Source organism: Rutilus rutilus (genome assembly GCF_951802725.1).
Source record: "Rutilus rutilus genome assembly, chromosome: 21".
NCBI lineage: Eukaryota > Metazoa > Chordata > Actinopteri > Cypriniformes > Leuciscidae > Rutilus > Rutilus rutilus.
Window position 1 is genome coordinate 2,982,851 of NC_140226.1, and position 24,474 is coordinate 3,007,324.

At 37.7% G+C, this 24,474-nt stretch overlaps 2 protein-coding genes across 2 annotated transcripts in view; one reads left to right on the plus strand and one right to left on the minus strand.

Moving 5' to 3' along the window:
- ift43 (intraflagellar transport 43 homolog (Chlamydomonas)) overlaps positions 1-5,133 on the minus strand; it is a 32,479-nt gene extending 27,346 nt beyond the window's left edge. The window contains exons 1-2 of the mRNA XM_084393847.1: positions 5,049-5,133; positions 4,350-4,451 (exon numbers count right to left, since the gene is read on the minus strand). Coding sequence (XP_084249973.1) covers positions 4,350-4,451; positions 5,049-5,093 — 147 coding nt within the window. The 5' untranslated portion in view covers positions 5,094-5,133. The remainder of the gene's footprint in view (positions 1-4,349; positions 4,452-5,048) is intronic.
- A 4,330-nt stretch (positions 5,134-9,463) lies between these two features.
- tgfb3 (transforming growth factor, beta 3) overlaps positions 9,464-24,474 on the plus strand; it is a 33,041-nt gene continuing 18,030 nt past the window's right edge. Inside the window, exon 1 of the mRNA XM_084393447.1 lies at positions 9,464-10,150. Within this exon, the coding sequence (XP_084249573.1) occupies positions 9,805-10,150 (346 nt within the window). The 5' untranslated portion in view covers positions 9,464-9,804. The remainder of the gene's footprint in view (positions 10,151-24,474) is intronic.

Genomic DNA, 24,474 nt, shown 5'->3' on the forward strand with positions numbered 1-24,474 from the left:
AAGAGAGTTCACTGAGGGAAACTCCTGAAAATAGAACCAGCGCTCAGGACATTAATACTGTTACTGTTAATATTTTTGTTATACTCGCATTTAGAACAGGCTTTGCACTGCATGATGCTTTCATTTGCCTACCATATTTCCATGTGTATCGATTAGGAATCGCAATTCTTAAAAATCGCAATACATATCGTATCGGCACCCAAGTATCGTGATAGTATCGAAGCGGAGATATCCCGCTTCGATACTATCACGATACTTGGGTGCCGATACGATATGTATTGTGATTTTTAAGTCAAGTCAAGTCAAGTCATCTTCATTTATATAGCGCTTTTAACAATGTAGATTGTTTCAAAGCAGCTTTACAGAGATAAACGTATAATTTTGTTTTGGCTTTATAGCGGTTCTTTAATAAAGTTATTTTCCAGTTTTGATTGATTCGCTTCCGTCGCAACGATCATTTGTTATTAAATTAGGGGCCGCTAAGACGACACCGTTCTCTCTACACAGACTTTAAACGCGAACCTGTGAGAAACGCTGATGGCGTTCACATGCGCATTAAGAATTGGTTCTATAGTTATGTGCGTTTGAATATATGTGCGCAGGTTTGTAATTCCCTACAGACCAAGCCTAAACAAAGTACTGGTGTTTCCTTATAATTTTGATACAGAATTTTATTTTATTTTATCAATTCGGGGTAGGTACGCGAATTGAGTTTTCCCGACGACGCTTTATCTGTAGAGTGGTAAAGGGATCCTCCATAGGGAGAGACTAGTTGGCACTTTAACCCTTGTGTTATGTTGGAATTCTGTGCACTCCCCTTATGGTTCGGGTCAAATTGACCCTAATTGGATTCAATACAATTCCTCAAAAATCACACTATGAAAAACAACAAAGATTCAGGTACAAACTGTAAACTTTTAATATCAACATTTGTCAAATATTCCAAAAAATATATATCTGAAGATATGATTTAATGAAAATGTTTTTTTAACCATTTTTTAAAACTGTTTTGTTTTGACACAATTTGAATATACATTATATTTATATATATTTGAATATACATTTTTTAAGTTTTTTTTTTTTTTTGCTTAGAACATCATAACTGAACAATTAATCTGAGCTCATTTTTCCTGCTGTCTATGTCGAAGTCGCAAGATATTTCAGATATCTTGAATATATAAATGAGAGCTTATTTTACTATCTGTGTCTGTCAAAGATTTTCATTTGTAATTTGCAATTAATTCTGAACACCATGATTTAGCTTTTTCAAGTGTGTTTGGTTTGGGTTAGAGCACTTTTAGATACACTTACACTTTAGAACTGGAGTTGATGCCCTGACATACATAAAATAAATGTTTTTATGTTGTGTCTGTACAGTTGCTTTTGAATAGCTGCCTATGATGGTCAAATTGACCTGCGAACATCACAAACGTAATAGTAATTTTGTTTGTATATGTCAAAAAAAAAACACCAGCATGTTGAAACTTTGCATGCATGTTCATGATGATAAATGAGAAAGAGTCACAAAATATCAAGAAAGAAAACCAATTAACCAGTATTTCCAGCAACTATAAAATCTAAACGGGTCAAATTGACCCGCAACATAACACAAGGGTTAAGAATTGCGATTTCTTTCTTTTTACACTAGACCAGGGGTCGGCAACCCAAAATGTTGAAAGAGCCATATTGGACCAAAAAAAAAAAAAAAAAAATCTGTCTGGAGCCGCAAAAAATGAAAAGCCTTATAATGAAGGCAACACATGCTGTAAGTGTCTATATTAGCTTTATTAGCCCCCTAGTATCAAAATGATAAGTAGGCTATAAATACATAATGAGCATTCATGATTAAATGTTTATTTTCCCTGCAAGCGCATCCTGGAGAGAATGACGCACCACGTGACTACTCTGCTGTACGATCGTGCTTTAAGCTTAACTTCCATTATAATTTTAATGTATTATGTTTCGTTTTATTTATTCGTGTATTATTTTTACAACGTTGAAAAACTTTAACCCTTTCACACGTAAGTTTAAAATATTCTGGCTGACCCCCCAGCGTTTTTCAAGGCGACCTTTATTTAGAATGTGTCACTTTATGGTTTCCATGGTGACGCGTCATTGCGTGTCACGTGACACACCGCAGCAACAACAGAGCTGAATGAATGATGATCTGCTTTTATGTCATTTTTCCTTTTTTATTCAAAATATTCACAAATTTGTTAGATATGGCATGAAATATCTGATATTCCGATTGTCAAATACATGCAAGTGGAAGTGTTTTGTTGTTTAAACACCTTTATAACGATCGCGTTATTTGAGCTGTATGCGCGATGGGCGCCGCCATCTTAGTTTGTGCCGCAGACGCAGTTCAGAGATATCTTACAATATCCCAAAAGTTCCCAACGATTTTTAATTTCAGAGAAATTCCAATTTTAAATAATGGCTCGTCCCTGTTCACTTGTCGCTCGTCTGTCAATGACGTATTATCCGAGTATCGAATATCGAGTTTCCGCTCGAACTGCCATAGTAACCATGGCGACAGACGTGGACAACTGCGTCACGTCTAGCGGCACGCTCACGCTGATGTTGTTTCGTTCAAACATTATGGACCATGGCAAGCAGACTTTGGGACAAAAGGGGAACTAAACCGAGGATCAATATCAGCGTGGCGTTTTCGAGATGCCGAGAGCTAGCGTCCGCGGCTAACTTCGATTTGACAAAGACGACTTGCATATACTTTATTAGACAGGTGAGCAAATGTACATAAAACTAATCAATGGTATATAGCTCAACATGATGATGTTAGAATATGATCAGTATGTTATTCTAATGTTGATCTAGCTCACTGCTAGTCTCATACAGCCAACAAACGAACACATAGAAAAACATTATAACTTTAACACACTCAAATGCAGTTTAGTGTGATAGTGTAGAGCAAGTGAAACAGCGCTGCGTTCCCTCACAGGTTTCATTCGTCTAATAATCTGCCCTGTGTGAGTATTAATCAGCACTTGCGGGTAAGTTAGTTCGGTAGGATTAAATGTCCTTATTCCTTTATATCCGCGGGACGCGCTGAGATCTGTCTCTCATTAGCACTCGAGCCCTGCTTCACACCACAGTCATGTTAAAAACATCAGTGTATTCACTCATCCATAAACATTATTAGATCCATCGGCATGACGACAAGTTCCATAATTCCGCTTATGCGTCATCAACCTACACCTTTGTTATTGTAAGAGGTTAGCGACCCCTAGTGGCAAAAAAAAAAACACATTTTGTAGCTTTAAACGGTCAAATACATTCAAAATTATGTCAAAATGCCCATTTTGTCAATACAGTCAGTTTTGGAATCTAAATAGTTGAAAAAGAAACCGCATGTTGTGTAACAGTACACTGGATCCACGCATAAGCTCTTAAAGTCCAGCGCTAATAATCCTGCTGCTGTCCGTCATGTTCATCAAAGACAAAGAGAAAATCACCCGCTGCTCTTGACTGGATACGGTTTGTAACGTTAATTCTAAGCATTAATCTGTATTTAATTTTTACAATGGAGACTATCCAGTGTTATTTAACATTTAATTTCATTTATTGTCAATGTCATTAAATTTTTCTTTAAAACTTTCATTTAAAGGGAAAGTAGGCAAAAGTAACAGGGTGGACAATAAATTGAGGGACAAGCTAAAAAGCTTGATTATAATTGCTAAAATAAATGTAATAGGCTAATTAAAAAAAGAATATATGCATTAGAGAGAATCTTTACTGATATACCCAACAATGTAAAAAAATAAATGGGAAAAAATCATGTATAGTAGGCCTAGCCTAAGTGTTGTATTTATCATGAAAATGGGATACGCAGGCCTGGTGACAGAGGAAAAATGGTGATATGTGGTGGTTCAAAATGCTTTCAAATGTATTTAATGCTTTAATGAACATCAATACGCTTAGAGTTCAAATGGTGTTATTTATGACTAAGAAAGGTTAAAAAAATGTATATTGTTCAACATGTTACTGCAGTAAGACCATGATCTTTACTGGGGACAGAATCCCGGGAATGACCCAAATGCATGTGTCCTGTCAGATTTAATCTGGAGCCTTCTTTTCCCATACAACAAACATGTACACTGATCTGGCTCATTAAAAAATAAAAAAATAAGATTTAATGGGAGAGAATTTGTACTGTGTGCTCAAAACCGTATCACGTCTTACTTCTTAACTTACTATGAGTAGATACGGTTACTAGACCTTTTTCCTTTAGTCATGTCTTAAATAAGGACTTCCTCAAACGAAAAGTTGTTCTCTTTGGTTAATATTCATAAATGCAGTGAAATGTGTTTGTTTCGACGCAGACTGACCTCTGTGACAGAACTGAGCGATGAAGATGATTTCCTCTGACGAGAGTCTTCAGTGTTCATCATCTCAGCAGCCTGACGAGCTCTTCGGCCTGACCGAGCCACCTATTCAACATGAATACCTGTCAATCATAACCTCTGAGCAGCACACCTGTCAATCAACACCTTCTGGAATAGTCCATGCCAGCATTAACAGACATTAGAAATTACAATCTGCTAGAAGAAAATTAGGTCAGTTTTAGAACACTGAGATGTACTTTCTTTAATGCTTTATCAGTTAAATAATAAAAATGCATGATTAGGTCTTTTTTATTAGATTTATTTTGATGTTTACTAATGCATGTTCAGCGTGAGAGAGTCATGTGGTCCACAGACGCCATTACTGTTGCTATGGCAACATGACGCGCCAACTCTATTTACACGCGATGAACGAGAAACAAACGCTAACTACGCGTTCCCTTAAACACACAAACAACACTACATCATGTTAGTCCTGTTTATTAAAGTTGAGCGATCTGCGGGACTAGGTCATTTGACAGGGTATCGGCTGTTTAGAAACAACAAAACACTAATGTCCTGCCGTTTGAAACGCGGCGTGAAAGAAAAGACTAATGCGAGCCTCTCTGCAGGCTACTCCGTGTCTGCACAACTGTCTATCTGGTCGCGAATCTCTAAAAACAGTTTAATATGAATTCAACTCACATTTTTAGTTAATCCACCGTCTGCCAGCTGAAGACTGTCGTCCATTTCTAACGGAGCCGCGTACCGGAAGTGACGTCACGTCACCGCTAAATCCTGTCACGTTATGAAATATAATGGCAAAATAATTATATCCAAGGCAAATTCCACCAGTCATACCCGAATAGGTGATTTTCATGCAAAAGATTGCCTAAGTACCAGTTGACTTTCAAAATAATAAAACATGTATTAAAAGCTCTTTCTTTCTGTCTGTCTTTCTTTCTTTCTTTCTTTCTTTCTTCCTTTCTTTGTTTCTTATGTATTGCTGTCGTCCAGTGATTAATGTGATTGTCAAAAAGTATACAAAACAAAACAATAAAATAATATAATAAAATGAAATAAAATCAGACTGATAAACAGTAAAACGGTGCCATTACCATGCATTTTTACCATGTTTTTAGGCATGTGCCATATAGTATTCTTTAAAGTATTATCATACATGAAAAAAACTGTAATAATTTAGTGTCATTATCTATTAAAGTGCCTTGAAATCTAATACAATCTGTGTACCATGGTATCACCACAGTATCATGGTTTATGTAATGGAGGGTTTTAGGTGACAGAAAACGTATGTCTCAGAATTTGTCTATTTGGACTTCTGTAATACATGTATAAGAGTATTAAAAAATAGGGGAAAGTCTTAACTTTAACTTAACTTTATGAAGTCTTTAACTTCATATAAGAATATTACTTTTTTTCTTTTTGTAAAGTGATTTGTAACTTTTTTTTATAGAGATCAATCACTTTCCCCATTGATGTTATTACCCGCAAAATATTTAAGGAAGTTTTATCCAAACAAACAAACAAACTAACAAACAAACAAAAAATAAATATATTTATATACTGTATATATTTATTTATAATTTATATATATGCAAATGAAACTGACAGGGCAGCACATCTGGACATAACTTAACCAACACATGTCTTCACCATCTCATCAACATCACGTCTTCACCATCACTTCATCACGACCACATGTCTTCACCATCACGTCTTCACCATCACTTCATCATCACATGTCTTCACCATCACTTCATCACCACCACATGTCTTCACCATTACTTCATCATCACATGTCTTCACCATCACTTCATCACCACCACATGTCTTCACCATCACGTCTTCACCATCACTTCATCACCATCATGTCTTCACCACCACATATCTTCACCAACATATGTCTTCACTATCACATCACCATCACTTGTCTTCACCATCACTTCATCACCATCACATGTCTTCACCATCACATCACCATCACATGTCTTCACCATCACGTCTTCACCATCACATGTCTTCACCATAACTTCAGCTCCATCACGTCTTCACCACCACATGTCTTCACCATCACATCACCATCACGTCTTCACCATCACTTCATCACCATCACATGTCTTCACCACCACACGTCTTCACCATCACACATGTCTTCACCATCACATCACCATCACATGTCTTCACCATCACGTCTTCACCATCACATGTCTTCACCATAACTTCAGCTCCATCACGTCTTCACCACCACATGTCTTCACCATCACATCACCATCACGTCTTCACCATCACTTCATCACCATCACATGTCTTCACCACCACACGTCTTCACCATCACATGTCTTCACCACCACATGTCTTCACCATCACATGTCTTCACCACCACATGTCTTCACCACCACATGTCTTCACCATCACATCACCATCACGTCTTCACCATCACTTCATCACCATCACATGTCTTCATCACCATCACGTCTTCACCATCACATCATCACATCACGTGTCATTATCATCATGTCATTACCATCACGTCATCACCATCACTTCAACATCACATGTCATCACCATCACTTCAACATCACGTCTTCACCATCACATGTCATCACCATCACGTCTTCACCATCACTTCATCATCATCACGTCTTCAACATCACATCACCATCACATGTCTTCACCATCACGTCATCACCATCACGTCATCACCATCACATGTCTTCACCATCACATGTCATCACCATCACGTCATCACCATCACTTTATCATCATCACGTCTTCAACATCACATCACCATCACATGTCTTCACCATCACATGTCATCACCATCACGTCATCACCATCACGTCTTCACCATCACTTCATCATCATCACGTCTTCAACATCACATCACCATCACATGTCTTCACCATCACGTCATCACCATCACATGTCTTCACCATCACATGTCATCACCATCACGTCATCACCATCACTTCATCATCATCACGTCTTCAACATCACATCACCATCACATGTCTTCACCATCACATGTCATCACCATCACGTCATCACCATCACTTCATCATCATCACATGTCCTCACCATCACATGTCTTCACCATCACTTCATCATCATCACATGTAGCCAATAGCCAAATAAACAGACACATATAAATAGAAATTAAAAGATTGACGAGCAAAAACAAAGTTACAACAAAAACGACAAACAAGTAACAGAATGTTCAGTAGTTTAGTTCTTTGTCACTGGGATATTGTGGCGCAGTGAGTGTTTCTCTGCTGTCCTCTTCATGTCCGTGGGACAGTGATGACATCCACTGATCATCTATTGTTTATTTTTGTTTTTTAAGGGAAATGTTGGTTCAGTGCCAGCAATCTGGGGTCTTATATTGTTTAGGACATTGCCTGTGTATGTTGATTTAAGCCACTTGGATTTTGCCATATATAGAAATGTTGATATGCAAGTTCCCACTACATCTTGACATCGGTTATTTCATGCAAACTGAAGTATGTCATGACTCATGGACAGTAAAATCTGAATGAGGTTCACCAGCTCTTAAAAGGGTAAATACTGTTTCTTTGTTCAACTACATGTGAAACAATTATGGTAATGCCGATGGTAATCTGCTTCAATAAAAAGTTATATGAATCCATACACGAATATAGGCTTATGGATGACTTCAAATACATCCTTAACATGCCATTGAATGTACAGACATAATTTCAGCATGATTATTATGAACACACTGACTGTAATTCACTTCTTAACCTGTAAGCATATAATGTAAGTAAACTACAAGTCAAACGTTTTGGATCGGTAAGATCTTTAATGTTTTTAAAAGAAGTTTCGGTAACACTTTATTTTACAGTGTCTTTGTTACATATGTTACATGTACTTTACCATAGTAATAAGAGTAAGTTATGCATAATTACATGCAATTAACCCGAAACCAAAACCTAATCCTACCCTAACCCTATAGTAAGTACATGTTGTTAATAATTATTACTCAGTACTTAAATATATAATCACACGTAACAATGACACCTTAAAATAAAGTGTAACCAAAGTCTCTTCTGCTCACCAAGGCTGCATTTATTTGATAAAAAAAAAGTAATATTGTTAAATATTATGACACTTTAAAATGACTGTTTTCTATGTGAATATACAGTAAAGTGTAATTTATATCCGGTGATCAAAGCTGAATTTTCAGCATCATTACTCCAGTCTTCAGTGTCACATGATCCTTCAGAAACCATTTTCTGATGATTTGATGCTCAAGAAACATTTCTCATTATTATTATCAATGTTGAAAACAGTTTCTTTAATGAATATAAAGTTTCAGTATTTATCTGAAATATAATCTTTTGTAACATAAATGTCTTTACTGTAACTTTTGATAAATTTAATTCATCCTTTCTTTCTTTTGAACTTTCTATTCATCAAAGAATCCTGAAATAAAAATGAAAATAACTGTTTTCAACATTGATAATAATGAGAAATGTTTCTTGATCATCAAATCATCATATTAGAGTGATTTCTGAAGGATCATGTGACACCAAAGACTGGAGTAATGATGCTGAAAATTCAGCAGGAATAAATTTACACTTTACTTTATATTCACATAGAAAACTGCCGTTTTAAATTGTAATAATATTTCAAAATATTACTGTTGTTGTTGATGTTTTTTTTTTTTTGGTTTTCTTTATCAAATAAATGCACCCTTGGTGAGCAGAAGAGACTGGTAGTGTACATCAACTATCAAGATGAGTTCCTAAAATAAAACAGCAGCTTCTATGAAATGTATGTTGGTAGTTTCAGATTAAACATCCAGCAGGAGGCGCACAGACTTTATAAAAAAAAAACATTATTTTAGAGTGAGCGCCAGAGAAGGACATTTGGCGTTTGGATAATTAGGATTACACAGTCATTTCTAAAATATTCTATTCGTTCCCATTGCTTTAGGTTACGTAATGTGCAATTACATTTTCTATGCGTTAGCTATTATATAAAATGATTGCATGAATGGGAAAGAGAGCAGTCGGGGTGAGAGAGTGTGACTCCGCCCACCGACACACGTCACAGAGACTCTGACTATAAAAGCGCACGAGAGCGAAATAATCCTGTCAGTCGAGCGCGAGCGTTGAGCGCGTGCATCTCACAGGGAAAGTCCTCCACAGCGCTGGTTTTAGGGAGAAATGCGATTGGACAAGGCTATGCTGAAAATCTGCTTTCTTGTAAAGTGCCAATGATGGATGTTTAAGGATGTTATGGGATTATTGTGCGGTGTTTATATGGAATAATAAGGTTGCAGCATGGAATCTCTTGGAGAAAACAGGCTCAGCACTTGAACTCCAGCCCATAGAGAGGGCAACCTGGGATTCACTCTCATTATCCTTTTAAAGCTATTCAAGTGAACTGGAACTGTGACAAGTGAACAGAATAAACCATGCATTTGGGCAGAGGGCTGCTGTTTTTCCTGCTTTTAAACAGTGTGACCATGAGTTTCTCTCTGTCAACCTGCACCACGGTGGACATCGACCACATTAAGAAGAAGAGGGTGGAGGCCATTCGGGGTCAGATCCTCAGCAAACTGAGGCTGACCAGCCCGCCACAGACCCTGGGCCCTAGTCAGGTGCCCTATCAAGTGCTGGCCCTGTATAACAGCACTAGGGAACTGCTGGAGGAGTTGGGCCGAGACCGGCATCAGAGCTGCGGACAGGACAACACCGAGACCGAATACTACGCTAAAGAAATACACAAGTTCAACATGATCCAGGGCTTCCCTGAAAACAGTAAGTTACTGTATAGGTGTAAGGTCTGGCACTGGAGACAGGGGTATTCATAGACTAACAGATTAAACAAATCATTAATAATGGCCAATAACAGTTATCTGGAGAGCAAGGTGACTGATGAAACATAGGCCTAAATGATTGAATTTCTGAACACCCATTTATCCTACAAAACCTTTTCTCACAGTGAATTGCATTCAAAGTTTGAATGTACTTTAACTAGGGGTGTAAAGATACCCTTATGTCATGGCGATACTCCAAGACATATGATAAGAGGTAAACAAAAAATGTGCTGTTAATTAAAATGCTACATTTGGTATTAAATTGGTGGAAATGAACAGGCTTGGACTTGGTGCTGGAAACCCAAAGCACAGGACAATAGAGACACCAGAATAACAATACTCATGATTCTGAAGCTGGAAATACAGAATTATTTCACACAATTAGGCTATGCCAAGTCTGACTATATATATTTAAAATAATGTAGGCCACTTTTTCTGGTATTATAACACATTTGGCATTATCAGGACCCACAATTATAGTTTAATATAATTAATATAACATTATAGTTATTAGTGCTGACACTAAAACTCTGGGGAAAAAAAAAATCTCACACAGAAATGTTAATTTTGGGTGAACTATCCACAATACATATTGATGAATTTTTATATTGCGATATAAATTGTTACACCCCTAACTTTAACCGATCTGTAATGTAATTCTGTTGGTTAATGTTATTAAAGTGTTACAGGTGATAATAGTGCCGCTCGGCTCACGTTACGCCACTAATCACTTTTCAGGCCGTTTAAATCTGTCCTGGTAATAAATGGACCCAGTTGACATCTGAAAACGATTTCACACGGTTTGCTTGGTCTGTTCGTTCACCGGAGGGTCAGTGCAAAAGGATCTCCACCAATTTTCCATGTGTCTCTGGGTCCTGTCCAAGTCGAGACGGGCCCCAGATTATCTGAGGACACAGTCAGTTGGGTGAATGTCTTCCTAGTTTAGCACTAGATTGTGTGGTTGAAAGATAAGACAGGAGTGCGAGAGGTGATTCTGGAAAAGTGGTGAGCTCAGAACCAGACCTGGTTTACTCATGTGCCAGTAGAACTTGCTACAGTATACAGTCAAACCAAAATGTATTCAGACACCTTCGACATATCTCACATTATCTCAGTTTATTCGCTATAGTTTGGAAAATGGTAATGAAATATTAGATGTGAGTTAGACTGTCTCACACATGAATTATGTTGAATATCTGTCAGCTGTTAAATTTAACTACACAATTAGATTATACCAGTTTAGCTCAACCAATCACCAAGCAATGCTTCATTTTGTTCAGTCTGTGTGTAAAAAGAGCATTAGCAATTAAAGAAAACAAAGTGTCTGAATCATTTTTGGTCCCAAATGTGTATAAATGTTACTGGTAGTCACTGTATGAAGACGTATAATATGTCACAGTTTACTTTATTTTGCTCTCCTCACTCACATAAATGAACTATAGTGTCCTGCACCCTGGTGTCTGAATAATTTTTGGTTTGACTGTATCATCCTTGAAATGCACAGATCCGTTGGGGAACCCTCTGGAAAACATCTGAATGTTAAATTAACTTCAATATATATATATTTCAAGTGCTTCATGGCCTTCCCTTTTGGTGTAACACTCTTTTAAATAAAGGTTCTGAAAGGCTAGTGATGCCATTGAAGAACCAGTGTTTTTAGTCAACACTAGTTCCATTTATTTAATTTTTTTTTACATTTTAATAATCTAATGAACCTGTTTTTTTCCCACTAAAAAGAACCTTTATGTTTGGAAAGTGATGTTAAAGGTTCTTCATGGAACCATTGATGCCAATAAAGAACTTTTATTCATGAGAGTTTACTGGTGGAACCACTAACCGATGTTCTCCTGGAACTGTTGGGCTCCGTTTGGAATGTTCATCTGAGAACCGCTGGTTCTGAAGAGGATCCTGCCAGTGTGGGGATCTGAAGTCTGAGCTGTGCTTAATATTCCACGAAAAAAAAAAACACTTGACGAGCACAGTTTTCTTTTAAGTGTTGATGTAGCTGGAATCTGGAACATATTGAAGAGCTCGTCCCTTTTTGTTATTAGTTGAAGTCACTGCAGTGAACTGTGATTTGCTGTTGGCAGGTGGACGTTCTTATTGGAGCGTCTGATTGGACTAAAGATGGCATGTGCCTGTTAGTGCAAGATGAGTCACCAAAATATTTGTTTCTCGGAAAAGAAAGTTTTATTCAGTGAACTGAATTGCAATGCTTTAAGAAACAGGTACATAACAGAAAGTCATAAAAACTCCAATAAAAATGAGTAATGTCAACAGAGCAGAACATATTAAGTTGGTGCATCATCTTTTACAGTGTGCACATTAGTTTAGTCAACTTTTAGGAGGATAAAGACACGTTCAAAGCTACAGACATGGAGGAAATGCTGGGATTATTATATTTAACTAAAACTAAAACCATAAAAAAGCATTTTCATTACTTGAAATACAGTGCTATGCATAAGTTTAGACACCCATGCTAAAGTTGACTAAAAAGAGGAATAAAAAATCATCTTTTGGAAATTGAACTTAATGCCTTAATTTAAAAAATTAGGAAAAATCCAACCTTTAAGGACACCAATTTTCTTTGTGAATGAATAATGTATCGTAAATAAATAAATGTTCTTCCTTAAAATACAGGGTGCATAAGTTTGGACACCCCTATGTTAAATTCCCATAGAGGCAGGCAGATTTTTATTTTTAAGTATTTATTTTTTATTTATTTTTTTAGGATACTATGCATCCTGATAAAGTTCCCTTGGCCTTTGGAATTAAAATAGCCCCACATCATCACATAGCCTTCACCATACCTAGAGATTGGCATGGGGTACTTTCCATAAGATCATCTCTCAATGCAAATCAAACTAGCTATTAGGCTAACTGAAATAAAACCATGCCAATCTCTAGGTATGGTGAAGGCTATGTGATTATGTGGGGCTATTTTAATTCCAAAGGCCAAGGGAACTTTATCAGGATGCATAGTATCCTAAAAAAATAAATAAAAAATAAATACTTAAAAATAAAAATCTGCCTGCCTCTATGGGAATTTAACATAGGGGTGTCCTCACTTATGCACCATGTATTTTAATGAAGAACATTTATTTATTTACGATACATTATTCATTCACAAAGAAAATTGGTGTCCTTAAAGGTTGGATTTTTCCTAATTTTTTAAATTAAGGCATTAAGTTCAATTTCCAAAAGATGATTTTTTATTCCTCTTTTTAGTCAACTTTAGCATGGGTGTCTAAACTTATGCATAGCACTGTAAAATAAACATTAACTGAAACAAAACAAAACAAAACAAAAATATCTCAGCTAGTTGCAAAGGAAACATTTCTAATTTTTATTTAGTTTAACTTGATGTACTAAAGAGCTAAAACTACTGTAAAATATAAATGATAGTATAGACTTAAAAAAAAAAAAGACTAAACCTTTTATGAAATATAAAATGAAACCATGTCAAATAAAAGCTATTTTCATAAATATTAATAAAAACTATAAAAGGATCTCCGTGATCCCATTTGACTGTAAGCAGTTTTCTCTGAGCGAGTGTTGATATGCATCATATAAATGTATATTTACGAGCTTCATGTTGAAGGAAGATCACCCCACAGCACTATGGCAAACGCTCAGCCTGTTATTGTTCAGGTCCCAGCGGAGACTCGTCCCGCAGAACAAACACACGAATTCTAGCACTCATGCGGGAGAAAACTGGATTGGCAGAGGGATTTCTTTCCTTTCCATCCAGCAGTTTTCAGTGTCGGGAAACGCAGCATGAGAGAATGTGGTGGGTCGAGTAATGTATATTCACGTTCCATTCACATCAGCTAATCTAATGTGTTTTTCATGCGCCACGCGCTCGGGACGAATGGGTTCATGCAGGTTGTGCTTGCTTATCGCCTCTGTGTCTATTTGCATCCAGAAATGGCTGAATGACATCACTGGAGAGCATTTTTGCCATTCCAGACCTGTTTGTCCATTAACCGAGAGTGAGATTAAGACGTGCACCTGCGTTCCAGCCTCTTTCCCACTGATTGGCATCTCACAAAACCCTTAAACTTACACAACTTTCCAGAGAAGCTGTTTGTTGAGGGAGGAACACCCAGCCAGCAGATGGTGAGTCTCTGGGACTGGGTTAACACTATCTGGCCGTTGGAGATCACGGCTGTGTCTGCCAGAGAGCGATGGACGGGGATCAGAGATGCAGAGAGCGCCACTTCTGATATGTTTAATAGTAAGAAGGTGATGTCATTTCCAAGCAAAACAGAGATCACATTCGCTGGCCAAAACACACAAACGCGCGCACTTTTTTCCATCTCTGATCCGCCGGTCACGTGAGCGCTCGAGTCAGGCTTTTGGTGCATTATCTCATCTCGCTGCTGCGTCTCAATTCGCCTACTTGTACTATTGCTTTGTGAAGAAAAAGTGCATACTTTTGAGTGTGTAGCAGAAGAGTAGACAAGCTTTGGGACATACTATCACGTCATACAATTGCGTCTTTAACGGTTGCTCTCTATCACAGTAAACTGGTCTGTCAATCATCCTATCACAGTAAACTGGCCTGTCAATCATCCTATCACAGTAAACTGGCCTGTCAATCATCTTGTCACAGTTAAAATCCTCCACATTTAATCTAATGTTCTACTGTATCGGACAGAAATGCAGAAGCACGTTGATCTGCAGTCGCGGGTCTTTCATGCGGAGACTCTCCTCATATTCATGCATAATGATGATGCATTTAAAAGTTAATGGCCAAACGGATCTTTATAAAACTCCACATTATTGCAGATTAAATATAGCACGGATGACATTAACCCCTTCCCAGTCACCCCCAATTTTGGCAAGTGCTGCATACATGAAATGCCCAAAATAAAAAGGTTACTGCTCATAAGTAATTCTGAATAGAAACATAACACACATACATTTAGAAAGCCAACACTTGAGAGTTTATAGTTCAAGACTCAAAATTAACCAGACTGTTATTAATATTGAGATATATAAGCTCAAACATATTTTGAACTAAAATAATCTGGGATCACCAGTGATAAATATCAGGTTAAACTTTGATTAGTCACTCAAACCTTTATCTAAACCTCTCACCCGTCGGTCACACATATCCGCCATTTTTGTAGTTTTTTAACACTTTTTACTCGTGTTTGTAGTTCCTCCTCCAAAGCGCAGTGGGTTGTGGGTAATATCAGCTGTTATCGTGAGCACGGACCCACACTTCGAAAATCCACCGGGAATAGTAGACCATCCGGGACTTCTGGCACACTCTTTTCAACATACTACACACTTATTTTGATCTCACACACTGTTTGGGATGGATAGTGTGAACATTGGGATGTCATTTATTTGAGGGATTCCACATTCAAGACTCTCGAGATAACCGACCGGAGGAGGCGAACAGTCACTTAACACACGGGTCGCGGCCTATTATACACCGCTCTTGATGAATGCACCCGGGATATTTACTGCATGACCTCATTTCACTTCAGACTCGCCGTTTGGACGCAGAACAAAGGCTCACAGGACCTGAAAGAAAGCGCAGTGTGTTTTGATCAGCCTTTGATTTGCGTTCAGTCCGCCGGTATCTGCGGTGATGTCTGAGGTCTTTGGTGGTTGGAAATGATTTAACCCTTATAGTTTTGCTCTGTCCAGTTGGACTTTAAAGGCCGTTGAACACTTGAACACTTGACATTTCTTCAAAATATGCTTCCTGGATTAGATATATCACCAACTTTCACATGGATTTTGATATAATGTGATTGTAATGAGCTGTGATGGTAATGACATCTCTCTTAAACCTCGGACTTCATTACAACACTAGCAGTTTATTAGCTAGTAATATTAACCAGTCTGCAAATGGGACCTAATGAAGCTCCTCTCTCTGATCATGATAGAAACATCTTCAAATTCATCACATGTCTGGTCTTCAGACTGGCATAGAGTCCAACCCGTAAGTTCGCATCACACTGGTTCCCTCGACAAAAACCCAGTTGGCGTTATCCATTGGCATTTGGATTATTGCAGTAAATAAGCTGTAAATGTATTATTCTTACATGTTTTGCTCATCATGATAATCTTCACAAATGAAATGATTTTGAAGTCTAAATAAAAAGCTAAACGTTGGCTGTAAACGAACTACACCACGGTCACATGACCTCAAGGTCACCATCATAAGCTTCAGCACTGCGCTCTTTTTGGGCTGTTGTGGATGAGTCTAATTGCGTTATTATCTTGAGTTATTATTTTTTAGAAAATGCAGGTTGTATGTGCATCCTTTTTGGATAGTTTCGTGGTATAAAGATGTTTGATTTGGCTTCTTTAAAGAGTTAAAGAATAAGTATTTTCTGATAAATGTGCATCCAGAAACTCTAAAGCTTTTAAATCCGTCTCATTGTGTTTTATATATATTTGTACATGTTTTTGCATTTTTATAACATCAATTGGAAAACTGATAAATCTACAAGTTGGACAGTTTGAGTTAGAATAGTTGATCATGAACTGTGAAAGCAAGATGAGTTTATCTGATCGGCTGATGATGTTTAATGTTCACATCGTCGTCCCATTTAGACACTTTTCAAGACAAGTAAAAGCTTTATCTTTTTCTTTTTTTTAATCACAAGGTGGCATTACTGATGTCTTTCATGTCGTAGAATAAAACCTGAACATTTCTTGAGTGTGTGTTCACCATTTTGTAACCAAACCCCTGTTGACTTCAGAGCCAGAAGTGCTGAAATGCAACTCTTTCCAAGTTTTCCATTCTCGCTTTATTGAGGTGTGCTTATCATTTACATCATAAACAGTTATACGTTTTTATTGAAAAAGGCAACAAAATTGAGTACAGCAGTTCTTTTTAATATTAAATTACTAAATACCAATACCGCTTTTTAAAAAACTCTTATGAAAAAGCGCATTTTGACACATTATTAACTCTTTCACTGCCGGCGGTTTTGAAAAACGTTGCCATCCAACACCAGTTTCACACCTTCCATAATATTTTGTTGTATGAATATCTGAACATGCAATATATGAAAATAAATAACGACCCTGTGCTCGTAAGCTAATTCTAGCTTCTTGCATTCTTGTTTATCAGCACTTGATTGAATGTGAGTAAGTTTCATTAAAAAAGCAACACTTTGATCAAAAAGCTGAGAAAATCATGTTTTTGTCAAAGACTACATCTGGATCAGATTCAGAACGATGATCAAAACACAGATGGAGTAGATCGAGTCCATCAACACCACTAAAGCTTCACAGGCCTAAAGCTCGTCCTGAGTCGACATTTCATTCAGTAACATTAGGCAGTTTAGATTTAAATGCTGTTTAATGTTGATGATCATGTTATTTTACATATGATTACATATATCACTTGTTTCTGCTTCTTCTTCTGGTGTGTTTTGATCAGTAGATTCAGCACTCTTTCAGAAGATGTGTTATAGCGCCCCCTACCATATAACAGTGTAAACAGAAATTCTGTCAATGGCGGGGAAAGAGTTAATGAGGCAAAAACCAAAGCTTTAGTGCTATTAAAGTCAATAATTGTCTATACTGTAAGAAATAAGGTATACAAGAGGCCGTGTTTCATTGTCACAGCTGAAGTGTTTCTACACTCAACAGCACAACCTCAAGAGGCATACGGCTCTTTTATAGGCCTTATGTAGCTCCGCCCCTTTTCAGCGCTGCGCTCGTTGTCTTGTCTTTATTCTAGAGCTGCTGTAGAGCCCAAACAATCTCTGTTACTGTAATCTCCTATGATCACCAGGGCTCCAGACTGCGACCATTTTTTGAGAATGTGCGAGTTAAAAATGTTTGTGGTCGCATTTGTGCGAGTGCATGGTCATGTCCTAATCAGTTAAATCCACGCATGGGCAACAGAACGCCGTTGTATCAGCAGCTGCTGCAGTCCGTAACTTATGTTCAAAATCACTACGGTACGCCTATAATAAGTGTTTATATTCTGACTATTGTATCCCGGGGTCGGCTCGGCTGCGGAGTTGCCCAGTGCCTGCGTGACTCGCCATAGACATTAAAGGAGAACTCCGGTCAATTTTAACATTGAGCTCATTTTTTTGTACATTTGGAGTGCTGTCAGTACAGAGAACAACGACAAAAATCGGTGTTGCCTACACCGTGTTATCCTCTTTTTAAAATTTGCACCCTGTTGACTTCAATGGGGCAAGTTTTATACCTGCTTTTAGGCTCTTAACATCCTTGATGTGTCATTACAAGTGCACAGGTCATGTGAGTGATTCCTTCAGAGTGAACACGGGTGAATCTGACTGCAGTAGATGTGAAAGATATTAATAAAAATGATGTTTATACAGCCAGCGAAAATACCTGTGTTTACATCCTGTTTTCGGTCGAAGTCCAAAGTAGTCGATTGTCGAGTTCACATGCGTGATCATAGGTACTAAACCTATGCGCGTGAACTCGACAATCGATTACTGTATAATCGGAATATGACAAATACATGTTTATGTTTGATTATACAAAAATTAGGGCTGTCAAAATGAACACGTTAACGCATGCGATTCATTTTTTTCAGTTAAACGCGTTTAAAATATTTAACGCAATAATGCAGCATCAGATTTTTTCTTTCATCCATTGGCTGCTCTATAGTATTTTATCACGCTATCGTTCATTCAAGTGCTAATAAACAATTCAAGCGCGATAAAACGCAAAAATAAGAACTTAAATCTGTACTGGCGGCGCGCTGTCTGTAAATCTCCTCTCTGTGTGATACACACACACACACACACACACACACACACACACACACACACACACACACACACACACACACACACACACACACACACAGGACTCATGAGTTCTCTTTCACGCTTGAACGGACAAAAACACACAAAAGTATGCCAAAATGTTCACTTTGTCGAGTATCCTTGTAAGCACAGTATTAAATTAGTTTAAAAAAGTGTTAAATGAACGCAAAGAATTGTGACAACATCGGATGCTTGTCAGATCCAGATCCGCATTGTACGCATCAGATCTTAAAGCGACAGCAGCCTAATAAACCCACTTCTGTGATACAAAAATCAAATCAAAGAAAAAAGTCAGAGAAAATTACAGTGAAGACTGAGAGGTGTTTGATAACTTTATTCAATTTATGTATATTTCCTACCTAATAGATCAAATATTTAAAATATACTTTATGTTGTTTCTACATTAATTTGGAGATTAAATGTGTAATTATTACAATATAAAATATATTAAAAACTTTAATGTTAAGTGTGATTAATCGTGAATAGGCTAGTTAATTGTTTTAATCGATTGACAGTACTAAATAAAATACAATCAAACATTAAAAAACATAAGTTGTGTTTTTTTTTTATAGTTATTTTTAATGGTTTTCATTTAAAATATTAAAACATTTTGCCAACATGAGGTCTTGTGTCACTGTCAGTCTTTTTACATCAGTGCAAAACTAGGGTACGCAGATTAGGACAACCATTCATCAGCATGCATTGATTAATTCCATGTTGTAAAAAAAAAAAAATTTGGTGCGACCAAATCATGTGCTGGTGCGACCAACTGAGAAAGTTGGTAGCACCAGTGCAACCAGTGGAAAAGTTAGTCTGGAGCCCTGAACACTGTAAAGCTGCTTTGAATCTATCTATATTGTAAAGCGCTGTATAAATGAAGGTGACTCGACTTCATTTCCTCTGTTTACCACTTTCTCTGACGTTCATCAGCGCTGCCCTGATTACATCCAAGGCTTTCTCAGGAGCTCTGGATCATGTCACCTGGCAGGAGAGGAACGGCGTCTCAGACCATGTTTAGAGTCAAACCAACGAGAGCACCTCGAAAATGACACTTACCTGGCCTGAGATCAGAAAGGGCAACTGAGTAAGATGGATTGGCGTACTAATAATCTGCTAAAGTAATAATAGTCAGACTGCAACAGGGCTATTATTGTTAACTAAAATGAACACTTTCTGTCCAGTTTGGAAAACCTTTGGTGTTGACCCATATCTGATACTTCAGAACTGATCTTTGTGTTTGACTTCATTCACGGCAACAATCCCTGTACTTCCATTCACGGAACAAATGAGCCACACACTTGAGCCTTGGCGAAAATCAGCCATAATGTGAAATCCACCTAAAACATTGCAGTAGGAAAAATGAGATCATCTAGAAGGAAACCAAAAGAGTTGATTAGAATTTCAAATCTCAGAGCGGGGCTTTCCATCTTCAAGAGGAGAGCGGCACGTGACGCGTACGGGAGGCACGTGGAGATTCAACAGAGCTGCCATTTGCATGAATTATAAGCATATATTGCCAACTTACTGGATTTTTTTTTTGTTTTTTTTTTGTTACAGTCTGAGACTGGAAGCACTAGCTATGCACACAAGTGGAATATCTCATAAAACATTTGCAAATAAAGCATCGTTTCCATCCCATGAGAGATGAGAACAAAATCAAAACTTCCTGGGAAAAATGGACGTTGCAACCCTTTACAGACGCGCCGAAGCTCAAGTCGCCATTGGCTCGTCATTTTTTTATTTTACTCGCCAGACTTTTTAAATGTAATCCAAGAACAATGCAAAAAAACATATATTCTATATAGTGCTGTCAAACGATTAAAATATTTAATCGCGATTAATCGCATTAATGTCATAGTTAACTCGCAATTAATCACAATTAATCGCACATTTTTATCTATTCTAAATGTCCCTTGATTTCTTTTTGTCCCATTAATTTATTCTCATTTTAATGCTCTTATCAACATGGAAAAGTGGATTGATATTATGTTTATATAGAATTAGTGCTGTCACTTAAATGCGTTATTAACGGCGTTAACGCAAACCCATTTTAACGGCGTAAAAAAAATTATCGCGAGATTAACGTTCTTTTTGGCCTAGCGAACTTTGTCGTTTTTTTTTTTTTCACATGCTGTTGCAACAACTAGTAACGTTAGAAAAACTACAATACCACACCATATCTAGCTCACCGATTAATCGCATTAATGTCATAGTTATAACTCGCAGTTAATCACAATTAATCGTACATTTTTATCTATTCTAAATGTCCCTTGATTTCTTTTTGTCTCATTGGTTGGCCTTCTCTCCACATCCGACGACAAAGACACTGGTTTTACTTCATTTATAAAATTATACTAGGTAAAGGCCCTACCTACTTGAGAAATCTAATTTCAGTAGCTTCTCCCTCTCGTAACCTGCGATCAAGTAGGTTTATCTTACTAACTACTACTAATGTTCGTACTTCATTTGGCCGTTTTTCTTTTCAGTTTTCTGCTGCTAACGACTGGAACGAACTGCAAAAATCTTTAAGGCTCGAATCAACTGTATCGTTATCCGCTTTCAAACAATTGATATCTAACCTACTGTCACACCATTGTGCATGTTAGCGCTACCATCTTCTCCCTTGTGCAAATTAGTGCAATTACTTTGTTGTCTGCTACTTTTGTATTATAATTTAATACTGCATATCGCACTTTATTTTATACATAGTTTTATACATCGCTTAACTTATTAAGTATGCTCTTATTATTTATTAACTAGGAATACGTCCTAGTTATTGAATTTTGATGTATTTTTGCACAATGCACTTTGACTGAGCAACTGTCTGTAATTTATATTACACTGTCTTGTCTTTATGTGTAACTTTATGTTGTCTGCATCATGACGCTTTATCTTGGCCAGGTCGCCGTTTTTAATGAGAATGAGTCCTCTATGTGCCTACCTGGTTAAATAAAGGTTAAATAAAATAAAAAATTATTTTTTTTCCTCATCTTAATGCTCTTATCAACATGGAAAAGTGGATCGGCTTGCTTTGTGCAAATGTTTTTTTATTGAAAACAACATTGGCATATACTGTAGTGTTCAGTTTCACACTAACATTCTCACTCAGAGCAAATAATGGCATCAGAGAATTCGCATCAGCTGTGTGTGTGCTTGGCCATCCAGTGGTGTTTCAGACTGGACGCGCGGCGATGATCGCTCAGTTCACAACGACAGAACACACACATCACTTTGGTCTTGTCAATGGAACCATTTGGCAACTTTTTTAAAGTAAACTTTCCATTCAGAATCTTATTGGCATCCATTTCGGCGTCTTGCGCTAGCCATCCACTCAAGCGTAACGTTCGCCTACTACTCTTCGGCCGGCTCGCAAGGCGTTTCCTGTTGTGTTGTGTCCGATCTAGCTAGATCTGGTGTGGTGTTGTAGTTTTTTTAACGTTACTAGTTGTTGCAACAGCATGTGAAAAAAAACCCCGACAAAGTTCGCTAGGCCAAAAAGAACGGTAATCTCGCGATAAAAAAATTGACGCCGTTAAAATGGGTTTGCGTTAACGCCGCTAATAACACGTTTAACTGACAGCACTAATTCTATATAAACATAATATCAATATAAAGTATACATTTCAAACACTGTTAAAGTCAAATAAACCGTCTGTAATAAAATAAGAACAAATAATCAAACTATAAGCAATAGCACAAATAAACACAATAAAACAAATATGCTAAAAATAAGCTGTTTTACAGTTAGATCTAACAGTAGTGAGATACAGAATAGCAGAATAGGTACAGAAACTGAATAATCAAATGTAATAACACTGCTTAGTCTTCATTGTATAAATTAAATATAGATTAATCCTTATGAAAGATTCAAAAGTTATTTAGTCGAGCATTGAGTATTTTTTTTGCAGTGAGTCGATGTTTGATTAACATTAAGAACACAGGCAGCATCAGGAATATTAGGCTGCTGTCACTTTAAGAGCGCATGCACGGATCCAACACACTGTTACTGTACACATGCGTTCACTTTCTCGACTGTTCATGGTCACTTCACTTCAGACATAACCGACTGTGTTTACCAGGATACTCGCCAAGATGGACATTTTGCCACCATTCAAGCGCAAGAAGATGTGAAAGAGAGCTTAATCAGTCTGCTTCGGATGTGCAGTTTGCACAGACAAAATGTCTCACACAGCGCACAAGTTATCCTTCACGTCTTCTTGCGGTTGAATGTTTAAATTGGCAAGGCCCAAAAACGCATGTAAATGATTAACTTTCATGACGACGCAGCACTGGTCCGATCGGTCACAGTTCTGTCAACGAGCCCTGCATGTTCTATCTCTATCTCTATCTCTATCTCTATCTCTATCTCTCTCTACCTCTCTCTCTATCTCTCTCTATCTCTCTCTATCTCTATCTCTATCTCTATCTCTCTCTCTCTCTACCCCTCTCTCTCTCTCTCTACCTCTCTCTCTCTCTACCTCTCTCTCTCTCTCTCTCTCTATCTCACTCTCTCGCTCTCTCTACCCCTCTCTCTCTCTCTCTCTCTCTACCTCTCTCTCTCTCTCTACCTCTCTCTCTCTCTCTCTACCTCTCTCTATCTCTATCTCTCTCTCTCTCTCTATCGATCTCACTCTCTCGCTCTCTCTACCCCTCTCTCTCTCTCTACCTCTCTCTCTCTACCTCTCTCTCTCTATCTCTCTCTACCTCTCTCTCTCTCTCTCTCTCTCTCTCTCTCTCTCTCTCTCTCTCTCTACCTCTCTCTCTCTCTCTCTACCTCTCTCTCTCTCTATCTCTATCTCTCACACGGGCGTGTGTGTGTGAGAGAGAAAGCGACAGAGCCACAGTGCATAAAGCTCAACAGGCAATGAAATTATCTCTGTGCTAAACTTATTTTTATTCTCTAACTCACTCACTTACACGTGATTGTAATCAGACAATTTACTAGCCATTGGCTAATTAAAGACATTTTTTAGTCGCCTCTTGTGAAATTTGGTTGCATATGCGAGTGAGCGAGTTGTTGAAATCGGGGAAGAAACCGTGGCTCTTATCAGTAATAAAGTTTCTACATTCAGGCTCTTTTTCCCTCCATCATAAACGAGTGTGTCTCAGAGCGTCAGGCGAAACACAGGAAACGCTGTCATGTTCTCTAGCGTTCGGATGCTGGTGTTCGGGAACACACTCGTGTGTGTGAGACGCTTCTGGAGGGAATTAAACCCAATCATTCTGATCACACACTTCAACGTTTCAGAAACACCAAACCAACCTCTGAGATGCTGCGACGCCATTGGTCCACTGGCTACTCCAGTTATCCAATCACAGCCTCGGATGAGTTAAAGTCACATGAGTTTATTGTTGTGCATCCAGGGATTTATTCAGTAAATGTGTTTCCATCATAGTTTATGTGCATGTCTTATTGGATAATAAATTATCTGCCTCAATTGAGCGCAAATGTTTTTATGCACATTTTTTTAATTTA